At 39.3% G+C, this 26,860-nt stretch overlaps 1 protein-coding gene across 1 annotated transcript in view; it reads right to left on the reverse strand.

Moving 5' to 3' along the window:
* Positions 1 to 26,860, reverse strand: part of CDH6 (cadherin 6) — a 118,434-nt gene that overhangs the window by 25,513 nt on the left and 66,061 nt on the right. The window contains exons 2-3 of the mRNA XM_029941054.1: positions 24,316 to 24,672; positions 455 to 749 (exon numbers count right to left, since the gene is read on the reverse strand). Coding sequence (XP_029796914.1) covers positions 455 to 749; positions 24,316 to 24,543 — 523 coding nt within the window. The 5' untranslated portion in view covers positions 24,544 to 24,672. The remainder of the gene's footprint in view (positions 1 to 454; positions 750 to 24,315; positions 24,673 to 26,860) is intronic.

Consider the following 26,860-nt stretch of genomic DNA (forward strand, 5'->3'; position numbering starts at 1 on the left):
ATATTTACTTAAAGCAAATGTCATTACTCTCCAGTCCGGAATGTAAACTCAGGCTTTTGTTTCACACGGGGGACACCCTCACCAAGCCCAGTACCAGTCTGTGCTAAGAGAGGGGGAGAGGGCTGCTGTCTCTCAGCTTGAGGACCAGGGTGGGACCTGGGGGGCAGGAAATAGATGAGATGATGTCTCTTTTTCCCTCCTGTTCTTGCCTGCCATTTTTTTAAATCCCATCATCATTAGAGGAAATGCTGTTTTCCTGAAAATAATAGTAAAATGAGATGAGTAATATTAGGAAACAGGTATACTTATCATAAAGGGATTGCTTGAAAAAAAAATGATAGTTTTAGAGTCTAACATCTACATTCATTCAACTCAGTAAATTTCACTCCTAGGATTCTTTATTCAGTTGATGTACTGGAGGAGGGATATGTGGTTGAGATCACATCTCACTCACCAACATCAGACATTTCGGGAACAGTGGCCGTGTAGACATCCTTGGTAAATATTGGTTCATTGTCGTTGATGTCGTGGATCTTGATGATGAATTCAGATTCGGGCTCCACGGGTCTCCCTGTCCTTCTGTTTATAGCTTGAGCTCGAAGGATGTAAACAGGTTTTTCTTCCCTGTCCAGCCTCTTGGTGGCCTGTATGTCTCCTGTGTTTTCATTGATAATGAAGAGATCTCCTGCTCCATCTCCTGAAAGGATATATTTAAGTGATCCATCTCCTCTATCCTGGTCTGAATGTAACTAGTGTAGAAAAAAAAAATTAAAGAAAGTAAAAGTCAAGAATGTTATTCTAAACTGTTTGTCTTTATGATGCTTGCTATATTAACTTTTATTCATTCCTTTCTGATGGATGCAGGTTTGAGGGCTTTTTTTCTTACTGTTTACTTAAATCCTCAATAGTAATGCCATTTATTAATGAATATGTTTCCTTATAATCATAGAAATTTCTAGAACTGTTTTGAAACACAGCTTGTAGAAAATGTAGTAATTCTTGTTTTGAAGGAGGAAATATTGAAGTCCAAGTCATAGCAAGGACATATTAGCCTGGTTGGAATGACACTCTTTTCACTATTTTCCTATTTTCATCATAGCATTCAGATTCTACAAATACACTCTACCCTTCACTTTTATGTATCTGGACATACTAGAGAAGTGACATGCTGTTGAGAAAAAAAAATTGTTTTTGTTCTGTTTTTGTTTTTTTAGAGATAGAAAGAACATGTGAGCAGGGAAGAGGGGCAGAGGGAGAAAGAGAGAGAGAATCCTTTTTTTTAAAGTTTATTTATTTTGAGAGACAGTGAGAGTGTGAGTGGAGGAGGGGCAGAGAGAGAAGGAGAGAGAGAATTCTGAAGAGGCTCCCCACTGTCAGCGCACAGCCCAGCTTGGGCCTCAGTCTCATGAACCATGAGATCATGACCCGAGCCAACATCAAGAGCCACCCAAGAACCCTAAGGATTTTGGTTTTTGAAACAGAGACACCTGGGTACATTCTGCCTGTATACTTTGCTATCTTGGTGAATTGAAGATGTGATTTTTATCTAATTTCTTATGAAATTCAACTCAAAGCATTTGAGAAACATCTTAAGTGTTGCCACAAACAATGCCTTGAAAATCCCTTTACTAGATAATTTACAAGAGCACCTAGCACAAGAACATCTAATACTCAGATTTTCATTTAATACAGGAGAGGATATTCTAAAAAGTGGAATCAGACTAAAATGAAATAGTCTGCCTTTTAAAGTAGTGGGTTCCCTTCTACTGAAGGTAATCAGGCAGAGGGTCTAGTAAGATTAACTGTCAGTGAGGGGCGCCTGGGTGGCTCAGGTGGTTAAGCATCTGACTCTTGATTTCAGCTCAGGTCATGATCTCATGGTTTGTGAGACTGAGCCCCGCATCGGACTCTGAGCTGACAGCAAGGAGCCTGCTTGGGATTCTCTCTCTCTCTCTCTCTCTCTCTCTCTCTCTCTCTCTCTCTCTGCCCCTCTCCTGCTCACACTCTCTTTGTTTCTGTCAAAATAAATCAATAAACATTAAAAAAAGATTAGCTGTCAATGAAATGGGTCAGGTTACAGATTGAATTAAATGAGTGCTAATATATCATTGAAGTGGAAGATAATCATTCTAACTTGGAGAACTCGCCTGTGTTCCCAGGGATGATTTCCAGATCTTTGAGTTTCTGTTGTGTCTTTGGTTCCTTTTCCCACCTTAGCAAAAGTTTAGGAGGTACTTTTCCTAGGTCTTCAGATAAGCTAAGTCTATTCACAAATTTTCAAAAATTAAAATTGAGATCTTTTTTAAAAAGACCAGTTATAAGTATCTGCTGCATGCAGACAAAGTAGTTTCTTGGGAAGGTAGCTAAGCTCTACCTTATTTCAACTCTGTGCAACATAGTATAGGCTATGTTACAAACAGCGCACCAACAGCAGCCGCAGGGAAGCCGGCTCTGGGTCTTCCAAATGCTCAGAGTCGTGTCTATCACCACATTTGAAAACGAACTCTCAAGGCAAAAAGTGTCTTTTACCATAGTGAATCCAACCTTTCTAAAAGTGTATCCCATGCCACATCATTTATATAAAATGCCGAGGAGAAGGGGTTCTGCAGCCCCATATGTTTGGGGCTTCATTTTTCTGCCTTTTTCTTAGGAGTCACCAGTGTTCATTACCATATCAAAGGCTGTCACTGCCTACAGCTTAAAACTGTACTTTACTTAATCTAGCTCTCCTTGGGGTGCCTGGGTGGCTCAGTCAGTTAAGCTGCTGACTTGATTTCGGTCCAGGTCAGGATCTCATGGTTCCTGGGTTTGAGCCCTGCATCAGCAGCTGCAGTGACAATGCAGAGCCTGCTTGGAATTCCGTCTCCCTCTCTCTCTGCCCCTCGTCCACTGGCTGTCTCTCTCTCAAAATAAATAATCACTTCAAAAAAATCTACCTTTCCTGAACATTCTTGCGTAAAGAATCTTTTGTGGATGTTGGCATTCTTGAAAACAGTTTCCAAGAGACCTACTTTGGGAAGCATGAACTAACTGAGTCCATCACAGTAGAATCAAGAAAATTAACACTCCAGTTTAGGAGTCGTAAGTCATATACCTTGTGTGAAAGAGTCAGAAGATTAGAACCTGAGTGCAAGAAGAGGTTATTCAGTGCAACCTCCTTGTTTTTAGAGATAGGGAAACTGTGTCCAAAGCCACACAACTAATGCTAGTTAATGGCAGAGTTTGAGGAAGAGAATATTATTCATACAATTAGTAGCCTTGAAAGCTATTTGGCAGAAATAATGGAAGATAAATGGGAACGGGGAGGAAATTGCTTAGAAGTGAGACAAACGTAATAAGAAATGTAAAACAAAAGAGGACTCCATGATTTGTGTAATGTGATATGCTAAGGAAACATTGAAACCATGATTACACAGAAAGAGCCACTAGGGAAAGTTTAACTCTCCATCGCCAAATTCTAATGACTGAAGAGAGCTCTTAAAAAGCTATTTCATTAACTCATGAGTAATGAAACCAACATCACCGCCCATTGGATCTGGCTTCTGGGCAGCCATGGTTAGCAGACCCTGCACAGTGCAGGGGGCACCGCACCAGAGTCCCGAGTGGGAGCTGTGCTCATTCTCTCTCACGCACCAAGTGGAAGATCATAGCACGGTCCGTTAACCTCACGGAGCCAAGATCCTCATTAATAAACTGAGGATAATAGAACCACAGGGCAAAGCTATCATGAAGATCTAATTAGAGACTATGTACAATTACTCTATAATTCCTATGCAAACACGCAGAGCACTTTTTAAGGTATCATTCCTATTAGCTCCTCATTCATAATAAGCATGTTTTGACTCTTATTTTGACTTTGAGAACTTTGTTGTGAGGACTTTGAAAACACAATTTTATAAACCTATAGGATCTCGAAGGTAAAATCTGTCATCAAAAGCTAGTATTCTTCTACCGGGTGGCAGCTGCTGTCTTCCCACGTGATACATTGTATTCTGCATCCCGCCAGCTTGCAGACGCCTCTCCTGGTTCTGGTTCTTTCATCGCTCTCCATATGTAATTGTTGCGCACTTAGTAGGTGAAGACCACATCTGGGCACAAGATTTACTCAGGTAAAAGTAATCAGAAACTTATTTTTAGCTGTCAGGAGAGACCATTCCGATGACTTATAGAGCAAACACAGGAGACGATATAAAAGGGCAGCAGAGACACCAACGAAGAGTATGAACAGGATTGCTCTGCAGATCCCCATTCTGATTTATCAATATTTGAAAACCAGTGGGAAAATGCATCTCTTTACTCGGCGTTGTCTGATAATAAAACAGTTTAACCTCATCCCCCTCCAAGTGCAGTGCCTGTGCCTGATTCAGCACAGAGAGCTGAAACCTCCAGAAAGCTTTGCGCACTCTTTCCCCACTCGCCTCTCCTTCGGTGCTACTCCCCTAGGGCCATTTCTTTTCTCTCTTCTTGGAGAAAAGAGGAAACACAGGACATCAGTGCTTGTGAAAGTGGTGGTGGCAACCAGACATTAGGGGTTTATTGAGCACTTAGATTTTAATTGGATTTTTTCTTTTGTGATGTCATTCATCATGGCCACTGTAAAAGGCAGAAGTTAAACAACAACAAATAAAAGGTTGTAGGCTGCCCGAGGCATGTTTTTACTAATTTCAGTTTAATGTGGCTGTTCCATTAAGTTTAATCATCTGGCTCACTTTTAACGATTCACCATCAAGTAAAAATTATCCACTTTCTTCAGAAAGTCACATCTCATCTGGGACTGGCAGGACATTTTACTACTGTACCTGTAGCATTTTGTTCCAGAAGGAGCTTGGGGGCTTTGCTTTTCTGTTGATTTATTATTGTTTTAAAGTGCAGCACCTTGACAAATAAATACAGGGATTTGGGGTTGCAGACACAGTCCCACAGAGGGTAGCAACACCAAAGCAGTGCCGGCCTCTTTTTACCTGCTACACGTGCCAGCTCTGAACTTGATTTTCATTCCAATTCATTTCCATTTTTTTAAGTTTATTTATTTATTTAGAGAGAAGGAATGAGCAGGGAGGGGCAGAAAGGGGGGAGGGGAACAGAGGATCCAAAGCAGGCTCTGTGCGGACAGCCACCCAGGTGCCCCCTGGCAATTTCTGTTTTGAGAAGCCCTCCAGGCTGAACACTGATTACCATTGTGCAGTGGAACCATACTATAGTTGTACTGTACTATAACTAGTACGATTATGATAGTTAACAGCATGGACTTGGGCAAGGGAAACACATGGGGTAAAGGTGCCTGGCTGTCTCCATTGGTGGAGCATGGAACTCTGGATCTTGGGGTTGTAAGTTCAAGACCCATGTCGGGTGTAGAGATTACATAAAAAACATAAAATCTTAATTTCAAAAAGTAGAAGAAACAGGTGGAAATGCATGCTTTGTATTAGTCGTGTAACTTGGGGGAACTTAGTTAACCTCTCCAAGTCTCAGTTTCCTCATCTCTATGAAAGGAATCATAATGATACTTAGTTTACAGGGATGTTGCTCTGAAAATTAATGAAATAACATATGTAAAATGCTTCGCCGGAGGCCTAACTCAGAGAAATGGTTCAGTAAATTATTCTCACAGCATAAACATGAAGTATCCAGAAGGTGGAAAGATTTGGGTCTGAATTCTGACTTTCCTGTTAATTAACTAAATTGATTAAATCATCTTAGTTTCATTCTGTCGTCTATAAGACAGAACTCAGAATAATTAATTTTGCCAGCCATTCCTCCTCTACGTGCCCCTTAAATGTTGGTAATTCTTAGGTCTATGTCTTAGGTCCTTGTCTTTCCATTTCACATATTCTCTCCAGATGAGATCACCTCTCTATTTTTCTATATTCAACTGTTATTGTGGCCTTGATGCCCAAATCTATATCAGAGCATCTATACCCCAGGGCAGACCATTTTCTTGAGATACAAAGTCAAAAATGCAATTGATTTCCAGACAAGTCTCTTGGACAACTTACACTCAGTTCTTCCCAACTGACTTTATCACCCTCTTTCCAAATCTCCTCCTCTGTATGTCCCATCTCTGCAAAGGCCACCAGGGAGTCATCCTAGACCTTCCCCTATGCCTCCATCATCTACATTCATTAGCCATCAAACTCCTGTCAGTTCTACCTCTGACATAAACCTCGGCTCATCCACTTGCCTTCATTTCCATCACGGTGGTCCAGGTCACTGCCATTTCTTCCCCGTCTGTTGCAGTGAGGCCCTCCTAACTCACACTCATCTTACTTCCTCTCAGTCTACTTTCCTTTCTGTGACTAGCCTAACTTAAGCAATAACAACACTAATTCTGAAGATACCATTCTCTTCTAATTAAATCCTCCAGTGTTTTCTCTTTACACTCAGGATAAAAGTGCCAATCCTCACTCCTTAACATGTCCTTCAAAGTCAACCACGGTCAACGCCTCCTCACTAGTCTCCACCCCCTCTCTAGTCTCCTCAGCCACCATTCTCTCCTTGACACTCGTGTTTCAGAGTACTGTGCTTATTGTAGTTTCTAAAAGATGTGTTAGTCTCTTGCATATCTAGGCCTCCCTGCATATGGTTCCCTTGGCATAAAGTCCTTTTGAATAACTTCACCTGGTTGATTCCACTCATATATCAGGTCTACACAATCTTCATCTCCTCAGAAAAGCCCTCCCCAAGCTGCTAGTCTGAGATTCCTCTGCTATACATGCTCAATTTATTCCCCATTTAGCCATTAGAGAATTGTTTTTTTGATGACTTGTTTCACAGCTATTTTCATGTTTCAATCAGCAAATAGCTAGGTTGCAAATTTCATGAAAGAAGGCACCAAAGCTGTCTGGGTAATTTCTGTATTCTCAGCAACCAACATACTGGCACATTATAGGTGCTCAATAATTGATGATTTTAAGGAATGAATGAATGAATGAATGAATGTTGTAAAGATTAAATTGGGCAAAATATCAATAATCATTGAAGGCTTCTGACACATCGAAGACAATCAATAAATCTTAGTGTCCTCCATCTTCTGTCTTGCTTTATTTTAGTATAAGTCCTTGCACCAAGATTATCCATTGCTGAAGCTGTCAGATCATTTAGCAATTACTACCAACACTAGGCACATGATGTAATCTGAGCAATCTGAGGGAGGAATTCAAGTTGTTCCCTCATATCTAAAAATATTTATTAACCAATTAAATCTTAATACAATAATAAAGCAACTTGTGCTGGGTTTGTTGAAAAGAGTAGACAAGTTATAAATACATTGAGTACATTGCCCGTTATAAGTACACTGAGTGCTGGGACAGAAGTCACCTGTTAAAGGTGAAGAAGCTTCAAGATTCATTCCGCTGTATTTCAAAAATCCTCCTATTGCGGAAACTAATAGATAATGAATGGAAAATGCTCCAATTCACAGAAACATTGTTCCATAATGAAAATAATTTAACTTTATGAACCAAGGCCATTTTAAAACACATATGGGCCTGAAGGGCTGTATGAGATGGTGCATAAAAAAACATCACACTTGCCTTATGCAAACTTGCAGCTTAGGCTTGGAAGTACTGACTCACGTAAAAGATACAGAACAAAAGCAGATATTAGACACTTGAGGACTCTCATTAACTATTAGTTAGGAATAAAAAGGTAAGTAAAAAGCTGGAGAATAGCATTGAAGGCACTTGTAAATTGGACAAGGTGGAGTCAGGGACCATGTTAGCTCTTTGATGGTTTATGAAAACTCTTGGAGAAGGTAGCATTACTGATGGGAGACAAATGACTTAGCATTCAGCATGAGCACGTGGCATGGTTTCAAGGCTCAGTGTGGGAGAAAATCAGAGGAGGCTTTGAAAATGTGCCTGGGGTAATAAAAGCAATAAAGTCAGCTAAAATAGAAACACTCCTCCCCTTGAATTGCTGGGTCACATATTTTCGCACACTGCACTCAGATGTGCAAGGGAAGATGCAGCTTCCTTTTTATATTTTTTTATAGTTTATCCCTTAAGCTCTAATCCCATTGAGTATTAGGAACTCAATATTAGGTTGAACATTGAGTCAATAATTTAGTGCAATCCAATAACGTCTACCTGATTCAATAATAGAGTCTCTTTAGATAACTCTTTTAGATAAATCTCAGTCTTTCTGGTTTCTGCTTTCTCCCTTTGCTCCTGATTCAGTCCAGGATACTATCTGGGTGTATAAAGAAGAGAGACTCACATGGCCTGTGTCTGAGGGAAATTTAGGGGTTTTTGAAGCCAAAGGCAGTCCTTGTACTGCCTTCTGGCCCAGTGGTTTCTAGACAGTATCTCATCTGTTACTTTCTTCAGTGGCTTCTGTGCCTCTTAGCAGGTAGAAACATGATCTCAGTTCTCCAAGATCAAAGCTGAGGAGCTCAGTCCTGCCTGCCTCATTGCCATCAGAAAACCCCCTAGTCTGACTGCCACTCTTCCATTGCCCTTGGCTCCTGTGGTCTTAGCTTATGGGGTTGCTTTGTCTTTGATAGGTACCATCTGTGGGATCATCCACTCTGTTCTTGCCCTAGAGAAGCCCAGAAAGTCTCCTGAGAGCTAAAAGGGGCTTCTCCTTCACCACATGATTGCCCCAAATGCTAATGGACAAAAACCACTATGCTTTTACCTTTAACTCACAAACTTGCCACCACTTCCTGGGAACTTCAGATACACACTGTCAAGGCAATAGAAAAGACCTCAGGTGCACCTGGGTTGCTCAGTTAGTTGAGAGCCAACTTTGGCTCTGGTCATGATCCAGCAGTTTGTGAGTTCAAGCCCCGTGTTGGGCTCTGTGCTGACAGCTCAGAGCCTGGAGCCTGTTTTGGATTCTGCCTCTCCCTCTCTCTCTGTCCCTCCCCTGCTTGTGCTTTGTCTCTGTCTCTCAAAAATAAATAAACCTTAAAAAAAAAAAGAAGAAAAGAAAGGACTTCAGATACACCTAGAGCTGTGTGTTTGTTTAATAGCCAGGACTGTGAAATTCCTCCCTTAGCTTTAGGAATACACCCACCAAAGGAGTTTTGGTGAGAGGAAGAGACCACTATTAAACCAAGAAGACGATGGGAGTGGAAGTGTGACCTGCAGTCCAGAACCTGGCACCAATAATTTTTGGTGACTGTATTTATAAATGGAATTCATGAGTTTTATTCTAGTTGTTTAGGCCCTTCTCTTGATACATTAAATAAGCTCTAAAGGAATCTAGAAAATCTCTTTCTCTGAAAAAACCTAGGATCAAGCTGCCTCCATATCCTATGTTCTTTTTCAAGTGTACTATGTTGCCTTTTATTTTTTAATTTTTTTTTACGTAGTTTATTTATTTATGAGATAGAGAAAGAGCATGAGTGGGGTAGGGGCAGAGAGAGAAGGAGACACAGAATCTGAAACAGGCTCCAGGCTCTGAGCTGTCAGCACAGAACCTAACGCAGGGTTTAGGTTAAGCCCACAAACCACAAGATCATGAACTGAGCCAAAGTCGGATGCTTAACCGACTGAGCCACCCAGGCCCCCCATTATGTTGCCTTTTAAAGCAACCTGAAAAATTATATTCTATACAATATAAATAATTTGACTGATTTTTATAACAGTGGAAATATTTTATCTTTAAAGCATCCTCTTATATAATTCATCATTTGGCAACTGGTCTGTCTGGGATTTGAGAAAATAATAATAGCAGCCATTTATAAAGACTATTCTATGGTCCAGGAAATATGCTGAAGTCACTACATAGATAGATTTGAGTCCAGATGATCTGATACCACAGGGCATTCTGTTAACCATAACAAAAATATTATCTCCAGATGTTTACATTCAGGTCTATGGACATTCATTAAAGGATTACTCTGTACCAAACAATATTTTAAGTGCCGAGTACAAAAATCTAATTCAGGATTTTTAACCTCTGCACTATTGACATTTCGTGTTGAGTAACTCTTTGTAGTGGGACCTGGCCTGTACTTTACAGATGGTTAGCAGCATCCTGGCTCCTCCCCACTAGATATGTATAGGACTTTTCAAGTAATGACCACCGAAGATGTATTCAGATGTTGTCAAGTGTCCACTGAGGGACAAATTGCCTCCTTTGAGAACCACTGACTTCTATCTACCCATTTGTCCATCTATCATCTATCATCTTTCTATCCTTCCATTTTTTCTCCTTGTGTACATTGTAATGCTTAAAATGCATTCAAATAATCCCATAAAGTTTCTGCATTTGCCACATGACCCCACTCAATTCAATCTTTTATCTTTTGTTAGATTTAATAACCATTGAAACAGACCTTGTGTTATGTGGAGGAGAATTTCTGACAAAGTGCTAAAAGCAAAATAATTTTAAATCTAAACTCAGGAGATATTTATTAATTCCCTTGACATTTATCTTTTACACTCAATACCTTGAATTTAATGTCAAAAGTACCAGAGCAACTATAAAATGAACAAAACTTGAGTGCTATAATAGTTGTGGTAGGCAGAATAATAGCTCTCCCAGAGATGTGTATGTCCTAATTCCTGGAACTAGTGACTATGTTACCTAACCTGGCAAAAATGACTTTACAGATGCGATGAAGATAGAGATTTTTAGACAGGGAGATTACCTTAGATTATCCAGGTGAGTCTAATGTAATCACGAGGGTCCTTATAAGGGAAAGAGGTGGGGGGGAGTTGGAGTCAGAGATGGAAAGGTGGAGCGCAGTGTGTGTGTGTGTGTGTGTGTGTGTGTGTGTGTGTATGAAAGAGAGAGAGAGAGACAGAGAGACAGAGACACAGAATAGAGAGGTTTGAAAATAATAGGCTGCTAACTTTGAAGATAGAGGAGGAGACTATGACCCAAGGGACACAGGCAGCCTCTACAAGCTCAAAAAGGCAAGGAAATGGACCCTCTCCTAAAGTCCCCAGAGGGACACCTAGCAGACAACTTGATTTTAGCCCAGTAAAACCCATTTCAGACTTCTGACCTCCAGAATTGTAAGATAAAACGTTTGTATTGTTTTAAGCCACTAAGTGTGTGGTAATTTGTTTCTGCAGCCATAGGAAACTAGGCGATAGTTTCTTATCTTTAGAATTTAAGGCAAATTAAATCTGAATGTGATCCTTCAAGAGTGGAGAACACTCACCTCTCGTGAGCACTCACTATGTGTCAGGTACTGCAAGAATGCTTTGTGTGGTTACAGTTACCTCTCAGAACAACTCCAGGAGCTAACCTTTATTTTCTCAGTTTATTTCTCAAAGAAACTGAGGTCAGGGAGGTTAAGGAACTTACCCAAAGTTAAGGGCATGGCCAGGAAAGATACCAAGATCTGCCTGACTCCAGCGTCTGTGCTAATTCACACCAGAGCACACTGCCAAACGGCCCTCCCCGTGCTGATTACAAACGTTTCTGGATTCATTGTATTTATTATATTAGACCCTAGGCTAAGTTATTTGTAAATTCTATTGGCACAAATGAAACAAACTGTAATATATGTTATTGTTCATTTGGGATTTATCAATTAAACAAATGCCTTTTGGTTTATTCATTGCATGAAGTTATTTCCCCAAAAAGGCATTGTTTACTGCCTTTGGCTTGGCTCTGGAAGTCCAAGGTCTTTGGCAGACTGGGACGTTAGTCTCAGCGTCTGCTTAGTCTAACATTTTCATTTTCAAAAAGCCAGTGGTAAATCAAACTGAGAGCCAGATACCCAGTCGAAAATTGATTTAGTAAGGCACTGCAACTCACCAGTTACAATCTTCCCTTTTTGCCTGATGGTGTAATCTCTTTAGTAATTGCCAAGTCTAAGGACACCTGTGCACACACACACACACACACACACACACACACACACACACACGTGCGTGCTCCCAGTGCCCCTCTCTTATTTTCCCTCTCACTCTGACACATACACTTTGGAAGAAAATATTAATACATAAATGCAGGCATTTAATACATGATGACTCAAATGGCAGAAATTTTAAAAATTATGTTTTCCACTACCTAGTGGACTTTTCCCCAAATGTGTTTTTCTTCAAAGGTAAAAAATATATTTTATATAATATTCTTATATTGACTCTTAGGATCTAAAAAGTTAAAGTTATATCTTCATAAAACAAGTTGCTTGAGAAAGGGACTATTTTCTTGTTCTAGTTTTTAACTCTCAAGAATCCTGATTATACTCAATAAATGAAAGGCTAAACTGAATTCCATAACCTACTCCTACCATTCAGGTGAGTGATTCTAGGAGAGGAAATTATGAGCTCATTCTCTTGCTTGGAAACCAGCTTATAAGTCATGATTTGAACACTTCCTTTTTCATTTTCTTTTTTCCTCTTTCTTTATTTTTTCTTTTCTTTTCATTTCTTTTCTTTTTGTTTCTTTTCCTTTCCTTTCCTTTCTTTTCTTTCTTGCTTTAAGGGAACAACGAAGCAATCAAGAAAGAGAAATGTGTACTGTCTGGATGATCACACTGGGGAAGCTGTTCTCACAGGTGGCGCCAGGCTCATAGAGCTCCAACTCTTAAGCATTTATTTATGCGATTGTTTCATTTGCCTATATGTCCGAAATGCTTTCCGCTACCCCAGTATCTTAATAAGGTATAAGGGAAGAGTATTAGACTCAATCACATCAAAAAGAGAGAGAGCAGAGGAAGGGCAGAGAAAGAGGGAGACACAGAATCTGAAACAGGCTCAATCACATCAAAAAGGCTGGACTCCAGGCTCAGCGTTGGCACTCTGCGGGTAGTGACACTGGTCTCTTAACCCCTCTGAGACTGTTTGTCACACCCGAAAGGATTTAATCCTGCCTAACTGGAAATGTGCTATGTGGTCATCCAAAGGATGCTTGTATGCAAAAGCACTTCATAAACCATAGCACCTGCTAAACTTACAAGAAAACATTATCATTGCTCTTCATCGCATTACAAATTTTCTGCCTGCCAAGAAGTGATTTGTGTTGTGGTTTCCATTCTGTCTCTCCCCATCTTGCACCCTCCGTTTCTTTAGAAATTACTTGATGGTTTGCCATTATAGTAAGTTTCCAACTGCTGCATTATTATTTTAAAACTCAAGAAAGTGACAGGTAGACTGTTGAAAGGGAGATAAAATGGAATACAGTGCTGCCACTCAAATTTGACCAAGTCACTTAATTTTCTTGATTTGGTTTTAAAACTTTTTTCCTCTAAGAGGCAGATGGATAGGTAATCACAACATCATAGCTCCTCCCTTTGTATTCTTTTTACATAATATGGATAGCTGGGAAGCTGGACAGAATCCTCAAGATACAAATCATCTCATTACAAAGAGGCCTTTTTTCTTTTCCTGTAGCTATATGAAAAGACAGATGCTGACCCTAATCATTGTCACAGTATATGTAAATCAAACCGCCATTCCTTACGCCTCAAACTTAGTGATGCATGTCAATTTAAATAAAGGTAGAGGAAAAAAAGAAACACTAGGATAGGAAGTAATTAAAAATTTTTTTAATGTTTATTTATTTTTGGGAGAGAAAGAGAGAGAGCAGAGGAGGGGCAGAGAAAGAGAGAGACACAGAATCTGAAACAGGCTCCAGGCTCTAAACTGTCAGCACTGAACCTGGTGTGGGGCTTGAACTCACAGACTGCAAGATCATGACCTGAGCTGAAGTCGGATGCTGAACTGACTGAGCCACCCAGGCGTCCCTAGGAAGGTAATTTTTTTTTATAATCCATTCTGCTTTACTTGATTTCTACAGGGGAAGTTTGCTTTCCATATGATATTTACCCTAAGTGGGGAGAGAGGGGGCAAGAAGCCTTAGGCTATAGATTAAGTAAGGAAGTGAGCCAGAAGCTTATGCTTCACAATTCGTGGAAAGAAAATAATAAGCATGCTAAAATTTTGCATAACTATATGTAAAAGCAGACTTTTTTTTTTGCATATTCTCTTTCCTGTTTCTCTTCTGAATTATACTCATATAAATAGTAGAGTTAAGATGAGACTTTTTCAGAAATGATTGTTTTTCCTCCGAGAACTCAAAATATGTTGATTGGGAGAATGTATAGTTGGGAAAAAAAGAATTAGTTATTATATAGAATTTTTCTCTCCCTGTATTTTCATGTTTTTCTCCATAGTTGATTTTTTGGTGAATCATTGCAATCAACATTTTCAGGTCTTAAATGACTTCTTTTCTCAGGCACTTGAATTGTCTGCACAATGTAGCTTCCTAGGAATTTTAAGAAAAATGTACTTTCTATGGGTCAACTCTTGCTTTTTCCCATTCTGTTTCAAACTTTCTTCTACTAAGACCCTAAATGATGTCTGGCTTTCATTTGTAAAAGTCTTAAAAGAACCAACTTTTATGATATGATATTATCTGCTGTATCCTCCCTTTTTATCTTTCTTGTTTATGCACATACAACTGTGTTGTCTTCAGCTTCTCTGGTTTGCACTAAGGTACCTTGAGTTTTTTCCTATTATCTCATAAAATATTTGTGTCATTTTGATGTGAAATTTCCAGAGGTAGCTTCCACGGGAAGTCATAATAAATTTGGTTTATATGTTTACTACCTAATATATCCTTGAACTTTAAAGACTTTAGATTTCCAGTTGTCAACCCAACGATACGAAGCACCATCAGAATCTCCGTATCAAACCATGCACACCTGTAAACTGGGAACCGCCTTTAAATTACATGGCAGGTTTTTATCTCTTCAGTCATTGCAGCTTAATTCAAGTAATATTTGTCTGTTTCTGTGGGGCAGAGCTGCGGCAGGCACTTTTAAGGATACAAAGATGAATAAAACATGTAGTCTAGGGTCTTGCAGATTTTACAAAGATATAAGTATGTGAAGATTTAAATTAAATATCTAAAGTACTAATTGAAAGAGGAGTCCTGGGACTCAATATAAAACACTACTCAATATACTGAAGGTCAAAGTTGAACTTTAAATGAAGAATTAATTATTTTGCTCTTAAAAAGGTGACGCATTCAGGGCAATACATTAAATCAAGAGTGCTGCTTCCCTCAGTAAAACTTTGGTTCAATAATATAAGGAGATTATGATATTAATTCCAACCTAACCATTTAATTATGATTACCAACTTAAAACATCGGTATACCCTCAGTGCAACTGTCATTTTTTGCATTGCTGGATGCATTAAAGTTTGCATTGAAAAAACAATGAGACCTGGTCAGAGTCTTAACATTTCACAGCAATTTAAATAATATTAACTCCAAATTGTGGTATAAAGGGATGATGCTTTCAAATGAAATAATAAATCCTCTTCATAGGAGGGTCTATAGACATTACCAGGACCGTCAAATAATGGGGATTGTCGTGCACATTTTAGTTTTAGTTTGGGTGGGATAATAAAGAAGACTTCATATTTTTATATGCGTGGTTCTCTGAACTGCTGGTGATGAGTCACAGCTGCGGCTGCCTTGGCGGCTTGGCACCACCTCCTGGCCCATAACACTTGACTTCACAGAAGGAGAGGGCACATTAGTGGCACGATCCCCTGGGCACCAGGGGCTCCTCCTTCTCTTCACTGCCCTGTTCTTGGAAGGCCCCCTGGCTTGCAGCCTGCCCTTGCTTCTTACGTGGTCTTCCCTTCCTGAGTGTGCTGTGCCAGACCCCCTTCTAAGCCCTTTCTGTGTATTAATTTGTTTAATCCTCACCTCGATCACTTTCTTACTCCCTCATGTAACAGCTGAAGTTATGGGGGACAGAGAGGTTAAATAACTTGCCCCGTATCACCCAGGCGATGGCGGCGGAGCTGGGGCTCAGACGCCGGCAGCCTCCTGTGCTATTGACTTCATACTCTCTAGTGCATAATCGTTGAATGAATGAGAAGCATTTTCTTTCCAAATCTATTCAAAAATGGCATAGCCGCGATAACTTGTACAATTGCCTTCTTAACTCCCATCTCTGTTCCTTCTAGTCAGCATTCAGTCCCACATGCAGAGTGATATTTGAGGCTTTTTGTTACATCCTCATTACTGCCCTCAGGTCTTCTAAAACATGCCAGTTCACCTAAAATATTTATCCATATATTTCACTCATGTATACATTTTAATCTTTTTAAATGCCTCTTTTTTTCATTGTGTGTATGTATTCTTTGTGAATGGAAAACTGGAAGAAACTATAACTATTTCCCTGGTGAACTATTTTGGCATGCTGCTTTTCTTTTTATTTCACATTGCATAATTTCAAGTTTGATTCCTCACATTGACCTTTGAAAGTATCTGTTCCTTCTACTTATTTATGAGGAATAGCAATAAGAAAAAAAACTTCTTTGTCTTATGGGGAATTCTCTACTTGCTTTCCACCTCCTCTTCAATTCCAGATGGAAAGCTAGGTTTGCAAAAAAAATATTGATATATTTTAGCATGCATATGAGGATTATATTATGTTGTAATTTTAATAACTGACAACATAAAAGCTTATAGGAAAGTGGAATTTGCTAGTAACAGCCTACATCTATACACAAAGAGATGCCTTCTTGAGATTCCAATGACACGTTATCATTTAAACATAATCTCTAAATTTGATGAAGGTTATCAAAGGCAGAACCCCTATCAAAAACCTGTTTATTTTTGATAAAAGAGGGTAGAACATAAGGAAGGCATCTTTTAATTTTGACAAGAGAGGTAAGATCTTCTAAAAGTTAAACTTATAATTCTGGTTACAATATGTATATATATGTATGTATATGAGTCTTGATATATATATATATGTGTGTGTGTGTATATATATATATATGTGTGTGTGTGTATATATATATATGTACATATATATATATATACATATATATATATATGTACATATATATATATATATCTCCTTGGCTTCTCATATTTAAATGAATGTGCCAGTTTTGTCATTCGAATTAATAGAGATGAAAAAAATCAGTGGTTTAAGTATCTTTTCACTGTTGATTACCTATAAGTCAAGGATATTTATCTGATTTTTGGAATAAAATTCAGTCAAAATGATAATTAAGGATTTTGATTTTAAAGAAACATAAACTGCGATGTTGGCATTTTGCATATTCATGTTTCCATCTGCTATGGTGGACCCATCCTGAAAAAAAAAAACGCAAAGAATTCTTGTGCAAATCAAGTATTTATATTATTTAATAATAATACAAACAAGCAACGTAATGAGTAAACAAATAGTTAGCCATGTCTATTGTATAGATTGGAGGGGATTTGTTATAATGAACATGTAGCGTCTATAACCTTCCAACAACCTCTAGACTAGTGGAGTATGGAGGTAAAATAGCTCAGTGGAACCAAAAAGGATCTGAATCCTTAGCTCTCTTTTATTCACCTTGATCCCTCCATTTTGTTCAACAAATTGAAATGCCAGCAGGAGGACATAGGATTCCACAGATATAATGACATGGACGTTGAAGGATTTGGGATCGGGTCCTTCTTTGCCTTTCTATATTTTACTCTGCTTGTGTGACCCAGGCAATCGAACAGTTGCCTTTGGGTTTCTGACCAAGGTCAGACATACTAACTGTACTACTACTCTCCACATGAGCGACTACGCAGAGAGTTGAAGACTCAGAAAGAGCACTGCTGTTACACAGGACATCTTAGCATCGAATAGCAAATTGAAGCTTTTGTCATTAAGAAAGGGATATCAGTTGGTGACAGTGGAAACACAATGAGGATTACTGCCAATATTGGCAGTTGGGAAGTTACTTTTTGAAACATTTTTAAAAAGTACATTCAACCAGCAAGTGCAAGGTCTCTTAAATATACTAACCAATTGAAATATAAAAATGTTAAATGGCTGAGCATTAAATTTAAATGATGAAGAAAAAAGATGTGCCCAAGGCACTTGTCCTGACTCAGGGAGAAAAGATTATTGCAGGTCATTGAAGCAGAATAGAAGTTTAGAGAAGGTTATCAAGGGAAATAAAAAGAAAAGACACATTTTCATCACAATGACCAAAAAGACTGCTAATTGGATATATAATTTTAAAATGCTCACGTGTAACTATTTTGAATATCACTGATGTATTCTGAAAATTAAAATCAAGGAAAAATAAAAGCCTTGTGCATGATAATATTGCAAACATATTTGTATAGCTCTTTAAAACTAGTCTTAAAATTTTTTCCTCTCTACTCTTGGGTTTCACACAGCAGGTTCTCAGCAGATATTTGTGGTATTGAGCCAAATGCAATCACTGAATGCCAAAGCATGTTCTGGAAATGTTTTATCATTGGCACCTTGCAATGGCTCTGTGAAGTAGTGGATGTACAGGGGAAGGACTATAACTGAGCAGTTACGAGGTCAGACAGACGCTGACTGCCAGGTCTAGCAGACAAATACTTGAGTGTTCTTGGCCTTGGTTTACTCATCTGTAAAACAGGGATCCAAGTAGTATCTAGGCATTACGGTTGCTGTGAGTATCCAATGAGTTAATACACCTGGAGCGTTGAGCAGAGTGTCCGGAACAAAGTAACATTCAGTAAATGTTAGCTGTGAAATGCTTTAATCTGCTGCTGCTCTTTGAAGCCGCAGTGGTTAAATGGCTTCTCTGAATCACCTGTCAAATTAGCGCTAGGCGGTTTCTGTTCTTCAACTTATGCTCTTTTCAGAAAAAAAAATTGGAATACAAGAAAGCAATATATTAATGATTGCCTCTTTTAAATGATCTTTCAGAATGAGTGTAATACTGCTGCATGTTTATTGAATTTGGATCATGTAATTATAGGAATAAATAATTGCTCATTCCTAATTTTAAAGATGTATATGGCTGACGCTTTTATTTTTATGGGCCGTTAAAACATTACTGTCTAATTATCCTGAGACTAGCGGCTTTGTTGAATTGGGTTGACATTAATTTTAAGGACTCAGGAGAAAGGCATGTTAGAAAGACCTGTACATTAGAGCCTCAAATAGAACCTGAATTTTCATGATGTTTAAAAAAGCACAGCATATCTATTTTTGGGGGGGGACTCCACAAGAGAAAACCATCATCAACTTCCAAAAAGATAACATCAGAAAATATCTATGAAAATACGCAGCTTGTCAACTTTCATAAAAACAGATCTCCTGGTATGCTACTAAAAATAGAAGTGTCTCGGAATGCTTCTAATGGAGATTCATTTTATGTATACACTGTGTGGAAGGAGAGGACAGAGAACATTGTGAAGAATAAAATGGAGGAGACAGGGGATTAAACATTGTTATGGACTGTTTAATGATCAGGTGCAGAACTTCTGCCTAAAAGTGTGCGAAGTTCTGAGCCTGAAATATACTCATCTTTGTATTAGTGAATGGCCACATCTTCAAACTCTGATCCATCTCTACCTATGTTCTTTTCTTATTGAACTTAATCTCAGACTATATATGAATCATAACCAAGGAATTGCTACATTATATAAAGCTGGCAGGAGGGGTGTGAGGTTTTCTGAAAATGTGGAATTACGATGCTTCCCCCTTGTTTTTCTATTAAGTTTACATAAGCCAAAGGTAACCCAGATGGATTTCGTATAAAATCGAATACTCTTCCTGTTCCCCCTTGACATGAAAACACATACCTTTTTCCATTTCTTGTGCCAGCATTGGGGACATTTTCACTCTTCTGACTGTCCAATGCTGAAATCTCTGTCTGAACTTCTGCCTTCCTCTCTCTTGGCTTTTGCATCTAATTAATTGGGCAGTCCTGCTCACTCTCCCTCTGTGGTGTGAGCTCACACCTGCTGTTCCTTTAACAGCGTTTCCAACATTATCACCTCCTTCACAAGCGCTACTGAGCCCCACACCCAGTTGGCCCCTCTCCTTCGTATCTTTGTAGTGCTTTCTGGATACCCATTTCATCACCGAACTTGCCATGTTTTGTTATAATCATTGCCAGAAATAATGCTGAGAACGGAAGTAGTGGTTCTCAAATTCTGCTACATACTAGAATCACAAACAATTAAAAACCCACTCAGTCAGAATGTCAGGGGAGGGGAGACCGTGGCCGAGGCATTTTTAAAAGCAGTACTTTTCAAATGTTAATATGTATACCATTCACCAGGGACCTTGTTGAAATATAGATTACGATTCAATAGATCTCAGGTGGGGCCCCAAGGGTCTGCATTTCTAACAAGCTCCCAGGTGACACAGATGCTGCTAATCCTAAATCTGCCTCAATTTGCCCTCAGATGGTCAAGGATTTTAGAAAACAAATCGTATTCTTTATCTGTATCCATAAGTATATCTGTATCTTAAGCTCACAAAGTCCTACCAATCCTGACAACTTCTTTCCTCCCTGTTCCCTGCACCTTCCACCACCATTTTTAGGTGAGTAGAGGTGTTGAGACTTTTCTCATAAATCAGAATCCGCATTGTCAATATTTCAGCTATAATTGGCCTTCCCCACTTTTATTCCCAGAAAGTGCATCCCACCCTAGCCCTGCCGCGTCCATGCTTCTGCATTAATCTCACTGGCCACAGGACACAGTGAAATACTGAGGAGCATTCAGACAGCTTAGGGGTGAGAGGTCCAAGTTTTGAGTGTGAGCTTATCTGTTCACCTCATTGTTACCAGAGCCTCAGGATTCTGTCTTCTGCTGCTTCTCGGGTGCTCCTGTGACCCTCCTCTTTCCTCGTCTGCTCTCGACAGCCCTCTGCTCCCACCCATTCTCACATTTTCCTCACCCATGGTCAGACCTACCACAAGGTAATGGAAACCAATGAACATGAATACAAATACAAACAGATGCTTGTAGAGCAAAAACTCTTATCTTCTACTTTAAATGCTACTTTCTCAGCTGCATTACTTTTCCTTCAATTAATGCTTCTGTCCCTTACAAGTACGGATCAATCTTTTTCATTTCAGGCCCTGAGGATGGACTCTAAGTAATTGTTATTTCATTAGGCTAATAGCAAGATTTAAGGTTCTATTGGCCTTGGTACACCTTTACGTGACAACCTAACTACAGTCCTGTGCTGTTCAGGGTGCATGCTGAGGCTTCTTGGGGTGCAGCGGGAAACCCACTGTGGTGCCAGGAAGTATTTTAAAATTTCAAGGGAAATACCAGCAACACTCGGGCTTGGTGAGTCTCCTTGTGAATTACTAGCTCAGAGTAGTTAACAGTTTCGACAGTAGGTGGTGCTCCATTCCTTTTGATGATGTCATATATTTACATTTTCCCACCAAACTTGTGATAGTAAGTGTGTACAATGCGAAATCAATGTGGAAAAGGAACTGAGGGATCTTAGAAGTTGCACAGTGCCTAGGAGATGCCCACATGCTCTAAGTAACTGTGGCTATTTACGAATAAAATTAAAATATTTTTTCGGGGCACCTGGGTGGCTCAATTGGTTAAGCGTCCGACTTTGGCTCAGGTCATGATCTCACAGTTTGTGGGTTGGAGCGCCCACCTGCTCTGACAGCTCAGAGTTTGGAGCCTGTTTTGCATTCTGTGTCTCCCTCTCTCCCTCTGGCCCTCCCCTGCTTATGCTCTGTCTCTCAAAAATAAACATTTAAAAAATTAAAAAAATATATTATTTCTGCTGATTACTGTGTATTTTTTCAAATAACTATGTATCTGTTAGAACAGAACTACTCGTTAAGTTGTTTGGCTCTGTTTCTTGTGTCTAAGGGCACTGTGAAACCGGTTATTCCAATTTTAATGGCACCGTGACCCAAGAATGTTTTGGAACCTCTGCTATAGTCTAATCTTTTTTTTTTTTTTTCCCCAAAAGTTTCTTGACCTTGTGGATCCAGATCATCACATCAGGTATGTGTTTTGTTCCATATCTATCTAAAAGTGGACCAGGGGTGCCTGGGTGGCTCTTCGTTGGGCGTCAGACTCTTGATTTCACTCCCAGCCCCGTGTCGGGCTCCACGCTGAGTGTGGAGCCTGCTGGAGACTCTCGCCTCTCCCTCTGCCCTTCCCCACCTGGTCTTTCTCAAAAAAAAAAAAAAAAAAAAAAAAAAAAGTGGACCAACTTGTTGCCACAGGAGGAACAAACCTTTTTCTTCCTTAAAAAATTATTTTGGCCTATTTTTAATTGTGGTAAAAACACATTATACTCAAATCCTTTTTTTTGATAAAGCATAACCCCAAAGACAGATTTGGGGAAATGCCCGATTAACAGTCTTAAACACATCTGATGCTCGGCACCCTACAACTTCAGTTTTTGCTCTTGCTTTTTTTTTCCCCAGCGGCTATCTTCTTATGTGATATAACTTCAAGGAGGTGGGGGTGGAGAAGGGATGATATTGACGTAGGGAAATATGTCTAGCTGCCAATAAAATATCCACATCCAACTAGTTAAGCTCAAGCTATGACCGGGAAGGGATTTTGCCGCCATCTTCCACCTTTTCCACCCCCTGAGAGACCCCTCAATTACCTCATTTTACTTCTGCAATGATATAAAAATCAATACTTGGGCATTACAGATAGACTTAATAGAGTGTATACAGCTGATTTGCTCAGCAATAGTAATACTGTCTTAATGCACCTACTATGTGCCAGTCACTAGTTCCTGTCTCATGTAACTCCATAAGGCACGCTTTGCTGCCTGCATTTTCCAGATGAAGAAACTAAAGCCCGGGGAGGTTAACAGCCTGCCCAGGGCCACGCAGCCACACAGCCTCAGATGCCCCCGAGTCCACAGCTCAAAACTTCTCCCCGCGGTAATATTACCTCTCAGAATTTTCATGGTAAAATTGATTCCTACACAGTTTTATCCATTTCTGTTTCCAGGATCCTGAAATATCCCTGCCTTTCTTTAAGAACACGTGGGATTTTTGATATAAAATGGCCTCACAATTTTAGAAGAAAAAACGCAGAAAGGAAAAAGGGGGGAGTCAGTCATTTAGACAAAGGATTTAAGAAATTTTATTCTTCTATGACAATAATGTTCTTTATATTGTAGAAAGTGCTTTAAAGGTTTGAGATGATGACGATGATGATGGTTTTATAACCATTACTCGGTTAACGTAGTGCTAGTCAAATTTCACAAGGAAATGGAGTGAAGTACAAATAGTGGACTGCCTTTTTTCAGCAGTCACACAGCGTGTGAGTTTCACATCAAACACAAGGCTAACCCCGTGGGGGTCTGTGTTGATGCTCACCTCTCCACTGAATACTTCCTCTCCTACTTTATTCCACATTAATAATTCATTCATTGGAACAATGCCTAGTTACCTCAGCCCAAGCCATGGATGGCTTTCATTCATGATGGTAAATACTTATAGAGAATATTTGCGCATTGTTACTTAGGAGATATTTGATAACGGATTGAAATGTGAATGTGGAGCCCTTGGACTCTGCAAAATTTATGCTGTTTGCCTGATATCCTAATATGGTTGTCTCAAAATCATAGCTGTAATCATAAACAAAGACATCTTATCATTTCTGTTATGTTCATTCTCTATTTCTATTAAGGATATGTGACAATTCTTTTTCTTTTTTTGACAATTACTTTTCTTATCATCACCGTATTATGAGACACAGAAGGTACAAAACACAAATGTGTGTCTCTATTTGTCCCCCATCTCTGCAGCACGCAGATACTCTGCAACAAGAATGTAGCTGATGATAACATTTCAGTGAAACTCACGATGACAGTATAACTGAGCTGTTTCCCTGACTCAGCTCCAGTGATCTCCAAGGGCTGTAATAAGTGATGCCCTCCTCATCCTACTTACTAGAGTCAATAAAATGGCCAGATATATTTGGAAATAGCACCTCCACATAACCATGTTTCTCTTTTGTGAACCTTGCCACAATTAAAGCACTATCTTCCCAAAAGCCTTGCTCTTGCCAGTTAGTTGAGACAAGACAAAACCGGCCACAGCAGCAACGGTAACAGCAACCAAATCTAAGGCGGTGTGGGGGATTTTGCGGACAAAGGGCTCCGTCTGGTCAGAGAATGGATGGCACTGTCGGCAGCTGTGTTAAGAAGTAGTTAATTTGAACCTGACCAAAGGACTAACGCTCAAAATGTTTGCTTTCAGAATCAGAAAAAGGAACCTTCCTTCCCTTACAGCTTAATCGCTCTGTTCCTATTTTTAATACATCCTACTTTATAAAAGAATAGCTGGACCATATTTTTGGGGCTAAAGTAAAAATTAAAGGATTTATGATAATCCTATGTGGATGGTTGTGGGCGTTTCATTTTCAACGGGAGCATTTCTTTCTTTGTTGCATTGCTAACATTTCTCAGCTTCTTGCTACTGTCTTCTTCCCGAAACTACTCAAGTGGAAAAATAAAAGTCTTACCAGATAAGCAACAATTCTTACTGTATTGGGGGAATAGTTCACATCCTCCCCGTTTATTTGTTAGAAGTAACTTCTTCAGGCTTTAAAACCAGAATGTCAAAGTGCCCAACGGAATCCTACCTTGCCCACATACTGATAATCGGATCCTGTGTATTCCTCCAGGAGAAAGAACTGATTCCACATCCAGCTTCTTTTCGAACGGTTCAGCTCATTTTTGCTGTTTCCAGAGAGCTCCAGGGCCCTTTTCTTTGCTGGGAAACCACTAGTCCTCTTAGATAATGGAGTCGAGAAAGTTGGGTAGGGCTGACCAACCCAAAAGAGTAGCAAGAAGTACCGGTAAGTTCTCATTCTGATGACACAGTCCAGTCCCTGGGCAGTGGCTGCCCTGCTCCTTCAAGTGTCTTTTTTCACTGCACTCTGTCCAGTGTCATCCCTCCTTTCTTCCTTAATGTTCTTTGCTTGGCTCTCAGAGGATGTCTGGAAAGAATAATAACATATCAAACATTTTTAGAGATGCTTAAAATTCAGTGTTAGAGCAAATAAGCTCTGGAGAGAGAGGGCGGAAATTTCAATAGCAAAACAACAAAAATAAGTTGGCTATCAATTTTGAGATGAGGGAAATGTTCTTTCAGATATGCTAAATGGAAGGCATGTGCCGAGTAGGAAGCTGCTGTTTCCCTTTCTCCGTTTCTATCACTTAAAAATCCTATTTTAAGTAATAGCGTTGCTGTAGGTCAACATGCCAGAGTGGATTATTTCACTACTCTCTTTTCCTCTCTAGTATGTGGGCTGAGATCTGGTTAGAAGAAACGAGTTTGTGTTTCTGATTCCATTTGCATATATATCCTCATGAACAAGTCTGAGGCAAAGAATATCACAGACAGTTTCAATTCAACTGGAAGTGGAGACTGTTGGAATTTCACTAGAATATTCGTATTGGTTTCCTGTGATGTGTCTGTATAGGTCAAGGTAGATAGAGCCTGCTATGGTTCCAGCCATAGGTTGTGATAGCCTGGCCTGGGTCAAGTAAGGTTGGAAAAGATCACACGTCATCTTCTCTTCAAAATGCACACTAGCATATTGCAGTTTCTGAAGTGAAAGTTGGCAACAATGATGCCAGCCTACATTTAATAAAGGGTTTCTCAAACTTGAGCAGCAAGCTGTTTTTCCTCATGCGACCTAATAACATTACAGGATGGGTTAAGGAACAATCTATTGAATTTGTATACAGTAGAATATAGGAATTAAATGAGCAATTCTGTTTAAATTTCTTTAGAAAATCCCGGGTTTTTGCCTGTGAGTTTTGCATATATCATAAGCAATCAAGCATATGTATATGTATATATATGTATATAAATTGGTCAAACAATGTCTATGTAATTTTCACAGGTGAATCAGATATATCTCAACATCACCGTGAGAGCTGGTGACTACAGGATCTCCGGAAAAGTCGGCTATTATACTTGTGAGTAAAAATTTTCCAGGACAATTATTAACTTTCAAGAACATAACCGTATATTAAAAAAAAATCCTTGGGCCAGATTGCCTGGCAAAGATGTTACAAAGTGGTTAATATTTCATGTAATTAAAGTAATACATGCCTATATCTCCATCCTAAACTTTTCCATATTTCTTGAAAAAAAAACGTACCAAATTACTCCTTCATTGTACTATTTAAGATGGGAAAAATGTTTTCTTAAATAATACTAACCCCCCAAAAAGCAGCACTTTGTAACGTAGAACATAACAGTAATTAAATTGGTACATTCACTAAAGGAATACAGATGAAGAAACATGTTTCAGGTAATATGATCACAATTTTCTCTATGTCTCCTATTATTCTAACAGGTAAATTTATAGATGACCAGTGTTTTGATCTTTTTTAACCCCAGCAATGAGTAATCACAGCCACCGAACACATGGTTTAGTGGAAAGCTTTCTATTGGAATATAAGTGAGATATTTTATAGTGTTCAGCATTTTTAAGCCCTTATTCCATTACTATGCATCTTCTTGACAGCAGGCTGGGGAAGTTGAAAATTCCACAGGTGAGTGAATTAATACTGTGACAATTAGTCATGCTGGAGAAATGCCAGGCAGTCGTATACTTGTCATTATGTGGCCTTGGTACAGGTGCGGAATAACTGATGATCAGTTAGGTAATGACGACTCTGTTCTTCTCGCGGATAGTATTGGGGGAGCATATGGAGAAAAGCCCTCTGAAGACATCTATTCATTTTTAGCAGGAGAGATTACACTGAGGTTGATTCAGTGGAAATTACATTTTTCTTAATTTCTCCTAGTCTCCATTATTTGCATAGACAAATCCTGCAGTGAAGAATTACACGTCTGCTGCCGCACTCGGTGTGTGCCCCATGGTGCTGGCAGGAAAGAGGGATGCGGAGAATGGAGGTGTCAGCTGTTTAAAAGGCAGACTCCTAAAGGCCGTTTTAAAGAAAAATCGATCCCTGTGGGCGTTGTGTGGAAACTCTACAAGCTGTTGCCACTTGAATGTTAAATATTAGTTCTTCTTAATATCACAGATACCAAAATGTCAAGTATTTCTTTTTTTCTTTCTTAATTTTTTTTGCTTAGTTGGTAATGAGCTTTTAAAATGATGCAAATTTAAGCAGTGTTTGCAAGTATGCTAGAACATCTAGCTTGCT

The sequence above is a fragment of the Suricata suricatta genome, chromosome 6 (genome assembly GCF_006229205.1).
Source record: "Suricata suricatta isolate VVHF042 chromosome 6, meerkat_22Aug2017_6uvM2_HiC, whole genome shotgun sequence".
Classification (NCBI taxonomy): Eukaryota; Metazoa; Chordata; class Mammalia; order Carnivora; family Herpestidae; genus Suricata; species Suricata suricatta.